This window comes from Lingula anatina, chromosome 8, assembly GCF_051362555.1.
Source record: "Lingula anatina isolate TDL-2025a chromosome 8, LinAna3.0, whole genome shotgun sequence".
Taxonomy (NCBI): domain Eukaryota; kingdom Metazoa; phylum Brachiopoda; class Lingulata; order Lingulida; family Lingulidae; genus Lingula; species Lingula anatina.
In genome coordinates, this window is record NC_141774.1 from 15,845,569 (window position 1) to 15,863,919 (window position 18,351).

Consider the following 18,351-nt stretch of genomic DNA (forward strand, 5'->3'; position numbering starts at 1 on the left):
CAAACTAAAAAGTACGATAGTATGATATTTTGTTCATTTTTGCCTTGTTTACAGTTATTTAGCCTTTTCTTTAACATCAGTGACACCACCTACATGTACCAAATGCGCGAATTTAAAAAAACTTTGTTGGTGACAGATAGGATGATATTAGACCTCCATACAAGTCTCGATGAAGTCAGATTGTATAACACCTTTCCTGCCGAATTTTGAAAAAATATACAAAATCTCACTTTGGGGCAAAACGCCCATGCTGATAGGTCAAGTTTTGCAACATAAGGTCATATGTGTATATTTCATTCAAGATAACACCAAAATTTGCAACATTGCTGTCATCAAAACACTAATATCTAGAGCGATCTTCACCAAGATTGCCAGTTCCAGATTGCTCCACGTCGTCATTTGAACTTAGCACGAGGTCCGTGTACAGGGTTTCCTGCCAATGGCGCATTGGATGTTCGTAATCTACCGGGGTATAGAAATACAGAATTAATATAAGTAAATGAGGGTGCTGAATTCAAGATCATGCAGCGCAGAAAATAGTTTTAGCGCAGTCTAACTCGCGTTACAAACTTTTAAAGGCTTCAAATTCATTCAAAGCTTGGGTAGTTATATACAAAGGTTTGACACATTTTCTTCATTGAATTAACCTACTAAACATACCAATATTTTCACTGCAGTGCTCCAGCCCTAGATTGGAGACTTCTCTTTCAGGAACACTACTTGAACTGTTAGCCTCCCGTTCTCGTCTTCGTCTTCTAAAATATGCATTCATAATGTGCGTTACAACTGATAATGCCTGCCTCTACTGAAGCTTAAGTACTAGTATAATCCTACCGTTCTAACGTGCCAAACGTGTGAAACGTGGCCATATTCTTTAGTTAATAGATGCACTTCCCTTATTCATCTTTTGTAAGTGCCCATTGGTCGGAAAAGTAATAGATGCAGGAACAACCCCTACGGCGGTCTAATAATGTTGCAAATTCACCACCTAAGTGACATTACCTCAGCAGTGTTATCACGATTGCCATAACCACCACCGCCGCCACAAATGTGGCGCCAACAACACCGCCGACGATCCCACCGATTTCTGGATCTAAAATGTTTACAAAAGTGAAAGTGACAATTTGTTTGATAAATATTTATTGTTGCTGTTTGGGTTTGGGAAGTTGACTAAATACCAAATAATAACAATAATCAAAATCAGACAAAAAATGATGTTCTAGAAATTTTGTAGCTTGTGTTTTTCAGCCATCTAGGCCTACTCGTATAACAGTTGCTGGCACATTTTTCTTTCAAGTTATGTTTCTTGTTACCATTTTACTTATGTTCGAAAAGCCACATACCTTTTGGTTCCGTCCACGTGACAAGCTGTGACGAATTCCCATAACCTGCCGACGTTTTGGCTTTCAAACTACACGTGTACTTAGTCCCCGATGTCAACTGTTTTAAGACGTAGCTTCTTGCATGCATACTGAGCTCTGCAGAGACACCTTTGCCATGAGTGTAACATTCAATCTGGATTGAATAACAGTTAAAATAAAAAAAAATGAGTCAAAATGTACAGAACTATGTCAAACGATCCATATTTGTAGTGCGTTTTTTTTTATTATCATTTTTGACAAGCATCGAACAATTACCTTGTAGCCTGTTATTATTCCATTTCTGACACGTGGTGCTTTCCATGAAAATTCTAGAGACGTTTGCGATCTGCTTGTAGCGGTGAAGTTAGAAGGTGGTCCTGGCTCTGTTCAAACAAAAAAGCACGTATTATACCATCATCAGAAGAACATTTTGCATAACTCTAAAACAATTTAAATCTGAAGTGAACATTATTTAATCAGTGTAACGTTTTTTCTTCTTTAAATGACTTAGGTACAGAGCTCAGCACTTCATGGTTCATACAAACTTCCTTCAACTGTTATTGTTTCAATGGTCTCACTGTACTCGCCGTAGCCGAGGTTGGTCTTTGCACGAATCTAAATCAAAAAGGAGTAATTAAATTTGTCATTTAAGTGTGTGTCCGGCAAAGTAATTGAGACATTCGAAAAGAAAAACTCAAAGAAGATCAAAGCCACTTTCATAAAGTATTCACAATCAACGTTATCGTTATGGCTAGCATCAATTCAAGGACAACTGGATGTGATCTCAGTGTCATGTTTGATTTGCACAAAAATGAAAATTAATCAAATAATATTATTTAGTCCTAACATGTCTTCGAAAAAGCCGAAGAGATACGGTGAAAACTAACCCTAAACCAGTGCGTCGTGTTGTATTGAAGGTCGCCTATAGACTTCCCCCTAGTGTCAGAGCTCACAATTAATACCTTCCAGTTAGTCACTTCCATCGTATAACCTATATCATATTCAGTTATGATTCCTCCTGGAGGCCATGGAGCTTCCCAGGTCAACTCTATGGAATCTTTACTCCGACTTACAACGGTAGGCGGTGCCATTTTTGGTGGGACTGAACAAATACAGAACCATTTGTTTGTATTTAAGCACGTCATTACTCATTAAAGGGTTTGCTTCATGCCGTCAGAATGGCCTGAACGGAACATATTCTTCAGAAAACATGCCCAACTAACGATATCTTTATCCAAATACACAAATTAAAAGCTCATTTTGTAAATTTTTGGCTTTAAAAAACGTCCTATTTGCTCGGCCTGGGAGTTAATGAGCTACGTGGTCACGTGGTCCAATGACGACAATCGAGCCACTGGAGAACAGAGCGTGCTTAGCTGTCAAACTGAGCTGCATTGTCTACCTGTAAGATGACTTCTCTGGCTTCTGATAAAAGTTTATACTCATTCAAATCTCTTACCCGAGGGGTCTAAATCCTCGTGAAGCTGTGTAAAACCATTTCCCGTCTAGTCATTTCTTTAACAAGCATTTCATTATGGTTATCCCAAGTTGTATAAAACACTGCATTTGAATGAGTTAAGGGAAATGTTGATTATTGCATATGAGGTCCATGTTATTTGTGAAATTCAATTTATTTTATTAAACCGCTGACACTCCGTCTTGCATACTTTTATTAAACTGAGGTAAACAATGCCCGTTACCTTTACAAGTCCTATCTTAATCATCCATCTACCTGGAACTTCCTTTACCTCTTAATTAGAGGGTTAAATGGCATTCAATTTGTCTTGCTTGTATCGAACGCACTCTCTATCTAAGCTTTACTCCAGTTATCTCAGGTAAAAATCTACCTGTGCGTTAGTTACAAAGCGCAGCTCCCGTAGACCTGGGGGTACTAGATAAAATCTGAACACCAGGTTTATCGAGGAGCTAGAGAAAGAAAGGAAGAATTTTTCCTGCACAACTTCATAGGGATTTTAACACGGACTTGATCCAGCTTAGACCTCCAAACTAACAGGGTGACATGGGCAATTTTCACAAACAAATCATAAAACTATATTTCAATTAACCGCCTTTAAAATAAATATACCGTTCTGGGTAAATTAAAATAGTTATTAAATCGCAAGAATATTTTTGACTTAAATGATGATTTTATTATTAATGGAAATTAAGCTACTATATGAGGTACATTTGCTGTGATTACGCTGTCCTTCATGTTTTGCGTAAGTCTACATTTTGCTGTATGTGCTTGTAATCTTTTTAAATATGTGCGTACAATTTTTGCAGGTCTGGTTACCCCCCTGTTATGTGATGAGAGTATTAATTTGGCAATTAGTTCCTTAGCTTATTTGAATAGAATTGCAGTGTAAAATTTTCAACAAGATGTTGGCGAAATAGCCCATTACTCTTTGTAGGTATTTCCCCCGTCAAAGTTTGTCTAAAATTATCTTTCAATCTTTACTCTTTCAAAGACAGTATAAAGTTACCTGACATATTTTCGTGTAAACTTAATGACAAGCCAAGTGTCTCCAGTTCATTCCGTACTCAATTTTACCCAACCAAATTTTTTTCTTGAGTAGATCTTTATAGCACGTTGTTATAAGCTTACAAATTTGCAAAAAAAAAAAAAAATTGCGTACTGACGCAGAATTTGCGTTTCAAGTTATAAAATAATCAATCTTTTAAATTATTTAATATTTCAGATGAAATAATCTTCAGAAACAAATCCTCAAAGCATAAACGAATTAGGATAACGAACCATTTTATTATAGCAGTTCCCATTTTTTCTTTAATATAACGCTCTTTTTCCTGTTTTTCCTCAACACGTTTTCTTCCACGGAAGCTTCAAGATACCCTGAGAGCAATTTCTTTTATTAATGTTCTCGACCGTGTTTGAACTTAAGTGCAAGTTTTTCTAACCACCAGGCAAATCAGCCAAAAAGCGGCAAGGTGGGGTTCTCACAGAATACACTCATTTTGCCCACAGTTAATCACCTTTGTGACCTTAATTTAACTGTAAAATATTAAAGCTTTCCGTTGCGTTATTGTCGAGATACAGCCACATGAATATTTCACTGCCTCGCGTGGCTCCCGTCTCACTTTTCAGCTGTGTGAGTGGTGTATTTTTCACCGAAGTTTGCTTCACAAATGTGCATCAAGTGATCAACTCATTACTTCGGTCAATACCAAAATTGAAAGATGGATATATAATCTTTATAACGACAGAGATTTATATCATAAATCCGTTGCTATGGTTACAAACTACCGAGGTTATTTGAGGTCACTTGATGACTGCCGCAGATACCCACCTTGTCAATAGCCTTATATCTCCACTAGTAGAGCACCTTAGATAAATTCACTGATATTTACTGAAAATATGGACAAGGGGCCTACCATAAATTAAAACACTGGCGTGGCCTTTTGCCTACAAATTTTGCAACAGCGACGCAAATTCTTCTATTTTCTGGCTACATTATCGTAAAGCATTTTTGCTTCCCACAGTTTCGATTTGCATTCAAGAATGTTTAAGTTAATTTCAACGTTAGTTAGGGACTAATTAACTGAAATAGTCTTCTGTAGTTTTTATTTATTGATTCCTGGATAATTAGTATATGCTAAGTTCAAATACGGGGGTTAACATGCATTCGAAACTAAATTCGTGTAGGCGGCCATGACAGTTTCAAGTAGCAGTGGTGGAAGACGTGCGATGAATGCACTGCAGATTTTCCGAATTTCAAGCAGCAGAGCGTATACTTTGTTGTTCTGTAGACCGTTACAAAGACGGAAAGGTTGTGCGATACTCAGGAGATACGACTAAGATGATTGGGGTCACCTCCCGATGCTAAAAGTTACATGCAGTGTGAGAGGCTAATGAGAGGCAGTGTCATCATCAGAGGAAATGGAGAGTGAGCTCGATTCAGTCGTGTGTCCAGCGCATCGTCACATGCTGTGGATCCTTTTGGGAGCTGCAAGAACACGTCAACTACTTCTTCGGACCAAGTTATTATTGTAGGACTTTCCTTGCTCGGACCAAGCGGGAGCTTTCATGAACAGTCAGTGTATTCAAAATTTTATCAAGACAAAGCCAAGATATTCAGTTGGTTGGGCCCAGGTAATTAAAAAGTTGACATTCGTCACATCTTTATAATTAATTAACACACCGAATTTACATACAGACGGAAGGTTGATAATGGTATGATATCTGTGTTGTTTGAATTAAATATGCATAATAATTAGACAGGTGAAGCTAAGTCATCATCTAAATACTGCTATCTCTGACCCTCAGAACCACAGCAAATTTGTTAAATATTACATATAGTGAAAAGAGCTTATGTTTTGTACTGTACATGTCAGCAGTGTAAACTTTTTTGTTTGTAAGAGCAACAAGTTACAGAACCCTCACAACTAAATAATACTGCTTTTGTAGGTCATTGCTTGTGATTAAAAGAGTAACAATCATATCACAATTACATGAATTATATATATATATATATATGAAATAAAGCTTAGTTGTAGCCTAAAATGGGGTTTCATGTTAAATTTTGTTGGTTGAAAATTAAAACCATTCAGTAGATTAAAGAATAAATTTTTGTTGTTATTTTAGCTAGAAGATGTTTGGAGACTGGTCAGAAAGAGCAGCCAGGAATCAGATATATGGCAAAGAAAATAAAGTGATTAATCCAAGCACCCGAAAAAGAAGTTTTGTGAAGAGGATTGACTTACTGCCCAACAGACTGAAATGTATTTTTGATGTTTATCTACTTTGAACAAGTATTTGTATCTACAGTTGAAGGACACCAATGACCTGACAGATAGCTAATGTCAGCCATGATGATCCAAGCAAGTAGCAAGGAGATCCCCCATAAGGAAGGACAGTAATTTATGGGAGCTTCATTAAATGATGAAAACTGACACTTTTCGGTGACCTTTTTTTACAAGGAGCTTTTCAGACATGAATTTTTGCCCCAGAAACATGGAATTCCGCATTTTTAAATTCAATTCAAGGTGTCCTGAACCTCTGGCCGCTTAGGTGTTGAGTCCCATGATAAATGTTCGGAGTTCTTTTTTTATTTATTTATTTATTTATTTTATTTATTATTTTTTTTTTTTGAAACATAGGATCATGTCTGCTTTTTTCTGTTTCATTTTACTGAAGATATCCGTGAATGCCACCTTTCAATGGGATAAGATCTTACTGAGATATTGATATGGAATATCATATTTTTATTCCTAGGAGCAAAAGATCAGTTTGACTTAAATATTTAGAAGCAGCAATATATGTTCCTGGTCCTGAGTAGTGCAAAATAATCCATGAATTACACCGTTACAGAAGTTCAACTTATTTCTTCATTCTTCTCAGGAAGGGGATTCAGTTGGATAATATAGATTTACATTACTTTGATGTTTTTGTAGAATGAAAATCAACCTTACTTTTTTTTTGAAACATTCACTTAAATCTTGAGTCAAAACTTTGTCGGTGTCTTATTCAGTTAAGGGTGACAGGAGTAGTCTTGAATGGCAGTTACAATGCCTTCCACCCATTTATTAAGTTATTGGTAATAAATATTTTCCAGTATGAAGATTTGAATTGTTTGCTACACTTCCAAATAATTTGCTTATTTATACTTAAACTTTAAAGATCCAATAAAGAGATGATTATGCATTATGAAACATTGTTGATTGATTAAAAGCTGTGTGTGTGATTGGTGCCCACTTGTGTCCAATAATTGTTGAAGTAGTAGATCAAAAGAAATGTTGAAGGAATACAGTTTTCTTTATATGATTAAATGTAAGAAAAATGTGGGTTTTTTTTGTCGTTTTATTTTCTGAATAATTAAATTTATTAGGCTAAAAATATTTTTAATTAAATTTGTAAGCTATAGTGTTACAGGGAATACCATTCCCAGGTGTACAATCCAGATGGAAGCTATTGAGCAAAGGGTAAAAACTTGAGGCCAAGTAGCAGGTTGAAAAGGGTTTATGTCTTGACCAAAGCTACATAAATTTCTATCACAAGTCATCAAAATATGAATATGACGGTTTAAATTCCAAAGGTAGGCTCTGTTATAGGGCAATTGCCTATTCTTGTAAAGTCTATTGTTCAATTCTGCCGTGATTAGAGTAATTGAGCAGGTATTACTGGCCAAGACAAGAGCAACACACATCCAAATTTTACAATTTTCGGATATTTTAATATTAAAATATATCGCCAACAAAAGAAAAGGCCACGAGGATCTCCTTTGTACTTTATATTTTTAATATTCCTTTACAAACCCATACAGGTTTGACAGCCATAGGGCCTCTACTAGTGGGTATATGACCCTCTGAAAATCGCCATGCGTAAACTTAGTTTTGGGGGGTGGGGTAAAAAAAGTGGGTACAGTGTGGACAAGGTGGGTTATATTTTTAGTTTGAATGTCTTGGGGGGAAGAATATTGATCAACAAAATACATCATACATAAACATAGTAAATATATTACTAGATAAGAGTATAATAAGCATATATATGAGTGACGTGTATGATAACTGAAAATATGCTTCGAAAGCTGGAAAAACAGAAAATTGGGCATAAATCCCCTGAAATACAGTTTTATGGCATAACATTTGGCAGAAGTTAAAAGGGTCCTCAGGCAAGTATTTCAGCCCAATAAAGTCAAATTCTGTGAACCCCCACCTTGCCGCACTTGTCTGGTGCTTAAAAAAACTGGCACTTAATTGTTTAAGTATTGATATTTAACGTCATTTACAAATACCAATAAAATAACCCCATGAAATAAATGAGATATATTGAAAAATATGAAAGCCCACCAAGACGAGTTTCATACCTGTTATTACCTGGCTTGGGAATTGCAGCGGTGCATAATTAACAGGTTTGTTGTAAACGAGCTTTTGGTCAACTACAATGCATTTAAAATGCATCAGCAATCAGTAAGTTTGCCAACTGATGACAGTTAATCTGAAAGACTACCAGCTCTTGATATGATCTAAACCACCTGAGGTGACCATGATCTAGAGCATCGCAACTATTGTCACCGAAGTTAGTAAGTAAGTCACGGAAGACCGTCACAGACAAAGAAAGATTGTCAACGAGAGCTGCAATTTTGGTGAATCCCACGGCAACACACCGAGGCATAACGAAAATTCCTCAACTCCGTTCAACACAACTTTCCTTAACTTCTCCGTCTGTATGCACCTGCAGCTCAGTTGAGTCTCATAGACCTTTATCGTGATTGTCGTCACAGTGCCACGTGACCCAGATCTGTTGCTTCATTTTTGCATATTGAGGTGAGGTTTACTAAAACGCTTTTTTTTCTACTAATAGATTGTTTTTATAATTTTTAAATGGCGGGGATCGATTAAAACATACCTCTAGTGTATAGATTGAGTGCTGTATCTTCAAAATTCGAGAAATGGATTTCTACATGAACATTGTCCTTTAACTACTACCATCTGTACACTGCCTAAGCAATGAATTATACCTAGCTGTAATACTGAATGTTACATGGGTGTTACATAATGTTAAGTTAGGCCCTATCATTGTTACTGAATGTGCTTTGAACAAACAAGTATCAACACCATCATAACCTATATTTTAGAACATTTTGTAGTACCTACCTCCTTCCGGTGTCTGCCCATTTAGCACCAATACTGGTCCCTCAAGATTAAGATTATTCACTGCTGATATGTTGACTGTAAAATTGCTGTATGGAACCAGGTCTTCGATATAAATGTCCTGACTTTCTTTGACAACCACAACGTCTTTCCTGGTGTTGTTTCCGTACTCTCTGTTGACATACAGTTTCAATTTGGCAAATCCATCACACCTATGAACTGCTTCTGTCATATCCTAAAATGACCCAAGGAAAATCGTAATGTTACTTTTCTGTGCTTACACTCGCTCACTCTCTGAGGTTGATACCCCTCCTTTTGAAAAAAATAAGTTACTTAGATAAAAAAAGATAAATAAGTCGCGGCCCGTTAAACATTTTATAATTTTTTCTATAGCCAAACGACGAACATGTGTTTTTAATCTTATCTGTGCAGTGTTCCAAGGTACTTTCAGGGATGGGATAATGTCTGGTTGTGGAATCATCGCAGGAGCTAATTAGAAAAATCAGAAAAAATACATGTACCATACTATACAAAAAATATGTTTATTTTGATTGGCTAAATCTGTGACAAATGAAATTACACAAAGTGTGTAAAAATTGCATTCAAGATGTAATCTGTCTAGAACAAAGTAGTTACAGATTTTTATTATGGAATAAATTTTATGGAATAATACTCCATAGAAGCTGTGGTTATCCAAGATTTCATCTAAATATCGGGGTGCCTGAGTGCTCGATATAAAAGACGGGAACGTGCGAGATATAAGGAACGTTGGGTATAGATACATGTTTTTTTTTTATCTTTTAATTATTATTTAGCATGCCACTCCCTGTCTTCAGTAATGTAAACTAAAGAAATTATTAACGTTTGAGGGGACAATATCGCCAAAGGCAGAGCCCCAAAGACAATGCTGGCCAATGCATGGCATGTTCTTACGTGCATTATTGATGGACTCACTTCATCCGGTTTGATAACTAAACACCACATTTTCTAAGCTGATCACCATAAAATTATAGTTGTATCGAGTTAAGTAACATATCATCTATTATCTTCCGAGATTTGGAAATAAGGTAAGAATCATTTTTGACATTCTTACCTCCACATGTCATTTTAGCGACACTCGGACTTTGTTTCCCCTCCTGTCCTTCTTCATCCTCGATAGATACAGTGAACTCATACGCCGTGTACTCCAGAAGGTTTTCAATCGTGATGGACATGATATCCGCAGAATTTTTCCTAACGTCAATGACGTTACCGTCTTTCCAGACTCTGGCAACGTAAGAGCGTACGCTGCCTTCTCCCGGGTATCTCCCCGAAAACCAGCTGTCCCAGCGAATGCTAGCAGAATGAAGCGTTCTTGAGGTCACTGTAGGTGCCATCTCAAAATACGGCCTTTCTTTAATGGTAAAAAGGTATAAAGATAGTATATATGATGGTTTGTGTAACTTTGCAAAGCATTCCTATTAACATGTCCCTAATTTTGTGACAAAAGAATATTTACTGGAATTACGTTTATTATATAGCAGGTAAAAAGGTTTATTTACGCTGATGGCATCCGTAGCCTTTCCAGTAGGTTTGACACCCTTCAGAACATCTGAAGCCATTGGTTACACTGCAGGTAAAATCTCCTAGGCAGTGGCACGTGTATTCACACAATGGCCCAAATTTCCCAAATGGACACTCTACAATTTCATATTTAGAAAACAAAAAAGACATTGAAAATGCAGTACAGCGGAAAATTAACTTATGAACATAATTTTATCTTATGTTTTTAAACACAGATGATAGTGTGAGTATTAGTGTATGTGCTTTTTGCCCTTTCACCTTCCCCAGCTACGCCACAAGTTCCGAGGGATGAAAAATAGTATTATTTAGTAAATTTCACAAAAATAAACTCAGTTCATCCCTTGTATTGGTACCTTACCTATTTGACACACGTTCTGGCGATTGCTCCAACCATCCGCACAACCAGATGTACAAGCACCTGTACGCCTCTCACACACCTCTGCTGTATCCTTACAGTTACATTTATATCTACATTCTGGACCAAACGTCTTACTATTACCACAATCTGAAAATATGTGCATCACGTGAGTAGGAGGTAAACATTGTCTCAGGGGACATTTGTTTTGTAACAGATAATAGAAAAAGGCTACCGTGATTTTTTTACTAGTAAAACAATGCACATAAAAGCACGTTATGCCATTTTATCTACAGATCAGGTTTTAAATTTAATACTTTCGAATATGACAATACATATTTAACTTATATTCTATGCCTGTGTTTATCATGTTAGATATTAAATAAATGTAAGGAGTTAAGGGCGTTTGCATACCTTGATATTTGTATCCTTTCACCATCACCTCACAAAGAGTCAACACGTCTGGTGTGGTGTTGTTCAGACTAACCCTCACAAACTGCCCTACTAAAGGTGCAGGGTTACAAGGCAGTTCAACAGAGCCGCCGTCAGGCACCTGTTCCTTTCGACTGGCACAATGGTAGACCGAGTTGTTTGGCAGTGATACCTTAACTTCAATATTCTTCAAACGACGACCAACTAACAGACATCACATAACGTACATTATTATAGAAACAATAAGGCTTAAAAAAATGAAAATTCTATAAGTCGCGTGCGTCATCCACTGAAATTTAATTTTATTCTTAAACAAACATTTTCAGCCATGAAGATTATTTACTACGACTGGTCAGGGTGATTGTCTATGCTTATTTAATTTCCCTCTTTTTAAATGATACAAAAGTGCAATGAAATGTGTTTTAAATTTCAGTAAATGCTTTAAAATGTCATTTTGATAATGCAGCAAGTGATGTTTTATCAAATAGTTTGAACTATTTCTGATACCACACAATTAAAATTAAGAAAAAAAGAACTCCAGAAAATGTTTTCGACGCCCTTTGTCAGTATTCTTAAACCATTATAGAATGCATTTGTTATACTTGGGATGAACAAATACGAAGTGATGCGAGACGCGTGAACTAATCGTTCAAAGCAAAACAAACACAAATGCAATTACCTGTTTCCCTGTTCACTAATGTCACCGAGTAGATATAATACATGTCACCGAGATCAACTTCCCACCATGGAAAACGTTCAACATACTCTTCGGTAGCTGTGCAACTGCCGTCGAAAAAACGCGTGTTCGTATTACCATCTACAGCAAGTCTAGCGGGACCACCACCAATATAAGTAGTAGACTGGCTTGCATGCTTCCCAAGAGCTATGTTATCTAAAACACGATGCAAATTCTGAAATGGACAGTCATTTCAAATAATGATGGCAACTTCTTATAGTCTCCTTGTGATTAAAATGGAACAAAACACCAACGCATCTTGAATCAACCACATATCAGTTTAATTATAGTTGTAATGCCAATGGTTACGATGTCATGAATCACAAATTAACAGGATTAAGGTAAGCTCAAGTGAATATACATTAACCTAGAAAACTATGAAGTAAGAGCGCATTCACATCGAGAAGAGCCGAGGCTCAACAAGGCCGAGACCTAAATATGGCGGACGTTTATGAAAGGAAAGCCGCGTAATCCTTTAATTTTATTGTCTCTCAATGAATGCCATTGAATGTCATTGAGTGACCATTAAAGGATTTTCTTTCATTTACGCCCGCCATATTTAGGTCTCGGCCATGTTGAGCCTCGGCTCTTCTCGATGTGAATGCGCTCTAAGAGGATAGTTATATTAGGAGTTACACAATGCAACAATTGCCCATATCGTTTTGTCGTAACAGATTGGAAATGTCAACGTCATACGATGTTCTATAGTTGATTGGTGAAGTCTAATTTTCCATTAAGTTGACAAGAGTTGTACATTTTTCAACAATGGAGTCAGGTTTATGTTTAACGAAAAGACCGCGTTTATCATATAATATATACAAGACTGTATAAAATACAATACCATACGGACACAACTTACATGGATATTTATAACCTCGGACAATAACTTCGCACAACACCAAAGCCAGTAGCCCTGTTCTGGAGATCTTAACATAGCGACCAAGCGCTGGGGGGTCCACTGTCTGTTCGAAAGAACAAACGTTTGGTAATAGGATGTTCCCGCGGTTAGTCGTATCATTACCAACATACATTCTGATAGACGAATGCGTTGGACCTAAATAGAAAAATGTACTTGTGTCTGTACACAAAAATACGTGTGAAAATGGGCATCTTAACATGGCAGGAGATACGACTGCATTGCTTAACCAAATACATATTCAAATACCAGTATTACACATATACGTCGACTTTCACATTATAATATGCCATTAAATTATCTTGTTCAGCACTTAAATTAACAGATTCATGCAAGAAATAAATGGCTTGTTACAAACTACAATCTACTGGCATTTTATTATTAATATATTAATCCATTTATCAACTATATTGAACCGTGACTTTGCTGCGACTCTAACCAATCTTGCCAAGGCCGCACTTTCACTTGCATAGGTGAGATTGCGATTTCAGTCTCGCAAAGTTACCTAGCCTGCCTGGATTTCAATCTCAAAAGATACATTTAATGATAATACCAATCACAAGGAAATCATTCACCTGTTACGAGGTGTATTGCCTATTTGGTTCTCAATTTTATCCAGTTTTGTCCAGTCGCAAAAAAGGAGATTGAACACAATTAAATCATTATTAAGGTCACATTCATCCAAAAATATAATTAATAAAGACAGGGGCTTAACTTCTAGTTTCGTGCATGCATATATCTTCATTTCCAAAAGGTTATATATATGAATTATTTCTCATTTAATTCAGTGATAAGTTTACTAATTACAGGGTTGCTACTTAATATGGAATATTTTTTATCATTGTTATTTTTGAGTGCTGATTAATTTTTTTTGGCTTGAGTCATTAAAAAAAGTATTTCACTGAGTGATAAAAACATCCAGTCTTCTGTTGTGAGATATTTTGGTCAATGATATCAAATCTGACATAAGATGCCATACAAAAGAAAGGAACACCCCCAGAAAACCATATCAACAGTTTGATGTCAGTGTTAACTTTAAGCTAAGATATTAAAGAAAATGACAGCCTCCGGACAGTGATATGTTACACAATCAAAGAACTCACTACAGTAAATCAGGAAAAGTCAGTAATTGCGGGTATGACCTCCAGCAGCCGCTTGCAGCGCCCTCATCCTACATGGCATACCCTGTGACACGTTTTTTAGAGTTTGGTTGGGGATATCATTCCACGCAGTGATATTTAACTGTCGCAGTTCATCACTATTTACCGCCGATGACCATAGCTATTAAATCTGTGAGTTACTTTTGCCCAAAGCTTTTCAATTGGGTTCATATCTGGAGAGTCTGCAGTCCAGGGCAGTTGCTGAACCCATTGGTTTTGAAGAAAAACAGTGATTCTGCGACCTCGATGTGGGGTTGCGCAGTCGTCTTGGTACACAAAGTTGTTCCTGAAGATGACTCTTACCAATCGAAGCATTGTTTGCTATAGAATGTCTCTGTAGGAATCCTGGATGAGGTTGCCTCCTAGAAAAAACAACTGGTTCTGGGCACCGACATGAAATGCTCCCCAAACAGAGACGTTACCATCCCCTGCTTGCACCCTAGGCAGTATACAATCATCGTTTTATGCCCCTCGCACACGTCGGTGGACACGGATTCGACCATCAACCCTAAAAATTCCATATCTGGCCTCATCATTGAAAAAGACGTGATTCCAGTGTTTTGGCTGCAAACGCATGTGGTCCCCAGCCCATTGCAGACGTCGCTGTATGTGACCTGCTGTTAACAGTGGTTTCCCTACTGGCCTTTGTGCAAAATAACCGGCTTGCAGTAATCTCTTGTTCACGAAGGACCTTGGAACGGGCGTTTGAATGGCATTCTGCCTTTCTTTTCTGAGGACACTGGTTGTCTTTGTACGACCAGCACGGCGTCCTCTAAGGAGAAGGCGATCCTGTCTTCTTGGTGTGATACGCGGACACCCTGGTGGAGGTATTGGAGTAGGTGCCCCTGTTGCAGCATTTCTTTGGAGGACTTTACAAACGGTTCCTGATAAATGTTGAATTACCTTGCAATGGCTGTCCGTTTCTGGACATTTTCTCTGAGAGCAAGAATCCCATAGTAAGATACGTTGCTTAGCTGCCGAACCATATCTTCACTAAGGTACCTGTCAAGTTTCAGAGCGATCCCTTTGTCGCTTCTCTAAACACACTCCAAAGATTGACCATACCCATGCGTTTTTATACAAGGGCAGAAATTGCCTAAAAGACCATCCCTCACATTTCTGACCACAGAACATGCAACTGCATGCATCAGTTGTTTCGAGAGTTGTGTGGTAATTAGTTAACACACCTGGTTACACATGGAGTGACACCTCAGCTTTGGATTTAAAGTAGTTAGAGAGAAATTAAATACTTTGTAGAAAATTTACTCGCCAAAAAATAATATACCATATTAAGTGGTAACCCTGTACATAGAAAAAGTTTACTAACTACCTACAAAAACGTATTATCATACTACATACAGTTGATTGGCATGATGACCACCACGGAGCGAATAACGTAGAGGCCGCCAAGTTCGACCAGCCACCAGGGGTCGGTTTCCCAGTACGTTATCGCACAGAAACGGACATTGTTACTGTTGTTTCCGTCAACAGCTAATGACGACAGGTACTTGTAGAAAACTGTGTCACTACTTGATTGTGTTGTTGGTTTTCCAAGGGCAAGGTTGAATTTCTCTGAAAAAAAATAATTATCTTAGAAAGTATCTAATAAGTTTATTTTTCAGGTGCAATGAAGCATGAATATTATAACGAAATATTATACTCTCATAACATTGCAATAACAAACGTTTGATAGCGTTATTTCATGATACAACTTATTTCTATCTGCGAATAAATACAGTTAAATACCCGTGTCGAGAGAGCGGGGGCTACTTTTAGGCTCCATTCACAACCAAAGTTGATCTGGGGACTAACAGATCAAATATCACCGACCCACATGAAAGCCGCGGGAAATCTATTCTTTGTCTGTTAGGGGATGATGCTACAAGCTTTCAAGTGGGTTGGCTATATTTGATCCGCGAATCAGTTAGTCCGCCAATCAACTTGTAATAACTAGGGTATAAAGTTGTCAATCTCTCAAAACGTTGCGAAACAGATATGTATACCGCAAAATGTGAAACAAAAACATACTCCATGCTAGAGACAGTTGGGAAATAACGTCAGTGCTGTGCAAAAGTTTTTGTTGGACTTTTTGCCTCCGGACCTGTGCGAATATCCAGATTACTTTCCGGACGTTGTGTGTATCTGTCAAACACTTCAGAATGATTCATCGCCTAATTCGATTTATTCAAGAAAAACTGACGCCAGTAACGCAAGGCTGGTCTCCGTTTCGCATAACATCAAAAATCTTTACATCAGTGAACTCAAATACAGTAGTAGACTACTAGGCTTCACAACCCTGTATCTATAACCCTTTCTTTAATCACAGAGTCACCGTACAGAAATGTGCGCAGCTAATGAATAGTCAGACAATTTTCTCCGAATATCTAGTCAAAACACTTCTAACTGTGACATGGTAGTTGGTAAAATTTAATCTGTGGGCTACATTTATAATCATTCAGAAACGCATCGTTTTAAACTAAAAACATAAAGAAAAAAGGTCTCCCATACCGTCCTCACACCCTATCCCCCAGGGGTTGTCAACACAATGTCCCGGACAGTTTGGAGACAGCGTCTTCTGGCAAACTTGTCCATCCTTACAGAAACATCCACTGTCAGGGTGACATACCCAGCCGAAGTTTCCGTCAGTGTAATGACAGCTTTGGCTCTGATGCACTGTAACATAACATGTCATCGATAATATGCTGTATTTGTTACAATTAACTTTAATGAACAAAACGTACTTCAGTTTACAGTATCGTTTACAAATCCATATCATGCAGTGTTTTGAAAGGTCATCAGTCATTACTGGAGCAGTGCTTTGATGATCTATCTACACTGGGCAACACTGTGCAATACTTTAAAAATTATCAGCATTATGGGTTATTCATATCCATACATATTAAATCAAACAAATCGAACTGAGTTGTTTAGCATGCTACAGATTACTGCCGTAGCCCATTTCCCAGCACATAATTAATTCATATGGGGCGTTTATATTTTTGCTCATTGTATAGTGCTATGGCCACTGTGATACCACACACGCACTGTACATTTCTGTCGTCACAGAAGCATTCTTGACGCATAAAAAAATCATCAGGTTCATCATTAAAGATGCGTTCTTATGTTTGCTTCAGTGTTGCACTTATAATACGATCAAGTCGAAACTAAAATAAAAATAAAAACTTCGGATGTACATGTATTTTCTACCAAAAATAAGCTTGCATCGGGTGCCTATACGCAAGGATGAATTTAAAAAGCAAAACAGAAATAAGTTTCTCCTATAAATGCCATTGCCCATTTCTCCTTATGTATTCAACAGTACTTTTTACACTAGACAACAAAGCGTGTTGTACAACCTCTTCATACACATATCACATTTCCGCCCTTCACTGCAACACGAGAGTTCTTACATAATGAAACGTAGTAGTCATCCTCCATTACCTACAGCTTAAAACGCACAAAGCCCTTGCTTACCTGAGGTACAATTGCGCAACGGTCTTTTATCAATCAAAAAACGACTTAAGCGGTGAGGACAAATCTAGACTAAAAAAATCACGCATGCGTACAATGCAGTTTCAACCCCCACCACACCCCAAGCCATCCCTCATCAGTATTTATTACGCATATCAGATCAAGGGTTATTATGTATCACATCTGTGTAGGATCGATCCCAGGCAGGGCCTACGTGTTTTAACTTCAGTTTCCTGACCAGTATGCTCAAGTTTGACTACTGAGTAGTTCTAACATGTATTTACCGATACCACACTTTGATTTTTAAAAACAACCGCAAAACACAATTATATATGGATACTGTTTTACGCTATCTGTGTCAGACTTTTAGTTACGTTGAACCACTTGGTGTTTACCTGACAAAATTGTGATCCACACAACCAGGAAGAAGTCCATTTTCTTTCGTCTCCACCTCACAGTAAAACTAGTTCAGATCAAGCAAGCTGTTATAAATGAATGCCTGCCTGGGTGAATACAATGACTTGAAATGACACAGGGCCAGGTGTCATTTTCAAAATGCAAAACAGGGAAGTGGGTTTACTTGAGCCAAAGAAGCAGTTCTCCTGCACGCCTTGTGCAGCCTTACCTTGTTTGGACGATTACAAGAGTCTTTATGGGGTAAACTAGAGACTGTCATCCCATCTACTTGTTTTTAAAAAATCGATTCTATACATACTGAATGCCCTATATGTAGATTGATGTATGACATG

The 18,351-nt window shown here is 37.5% G+C and overlaps 1 protein-coding gene and 1 long non-coding RNA gene across 6 annotated transcripts; one reads left to right on the forward strand and one right to left on the reverse strand.

Moving 5' to 3' along the window:
• Positions 1–259: 259 nt before the first annotated feature.
• Positions 260–18,163, reverse strand: LOC106157381 (uncharacterized). 5 transcript variants are annotated; one of them, XM_087019471.1, is made up of 18 exons: positions 17,998–18,158; positions 16,640–16,804; positions 15,491–15,703; positions 12,915–13,109; positions 11,999–12,211; positions 11,302–11,523; positions 10,891–11,037; positions 10,511–10,648; positions 10,063–10,362; positions 9,376–9,458; positions 8,973–9,204; positions 2,324–2,463; positions 1,907–1,976; positions 1,638–1,744; positions 1,344–1,515; positions 1,003–1,093; positions 661–755; positions 260–462 (listed from the first exon to the last, which is right to left on the reverse strand). In XM_087019471.1, exons 1-18 carry the CDS (start codon positions 18,035–18,037, stop codon positions 341–343), a joined length of 2,745 nt encoding a protein of 914 aa, XP_086875597.1. In that variant the 5' UTR covers positions 18,038–18,158; the 3' UTR covers positions 260–340. The 5 variants fall into 5 exon arrangements, 4 of the variants coding, with proteins under 4 accessions (XP_086875597.1, XP_086875596.1, XP_086875598.1 ...); XM_087019470.1 differs by having other exon boundaries at positions 2,249–2,463; XM_087019472.1 differs by lacking the exons at positions 1,907–1,976; positions 2,324–2,463 and having other exon boundaries at positions 17,998–18,159.
• LOC147760465 (uncharacterized) lies at positions 4,256–7,160 on the forward strand. The gene is made up of 2 exons (XR_015330785.1): positions 4,256–5,469; positions 5,962–7,160. It is a non-coding gene; the product is annotated as an uncharacterized LOC147760465 (long non-coding RNA).
• Positions 18,164–18,351: the final 188 nt, after the last annotated feature.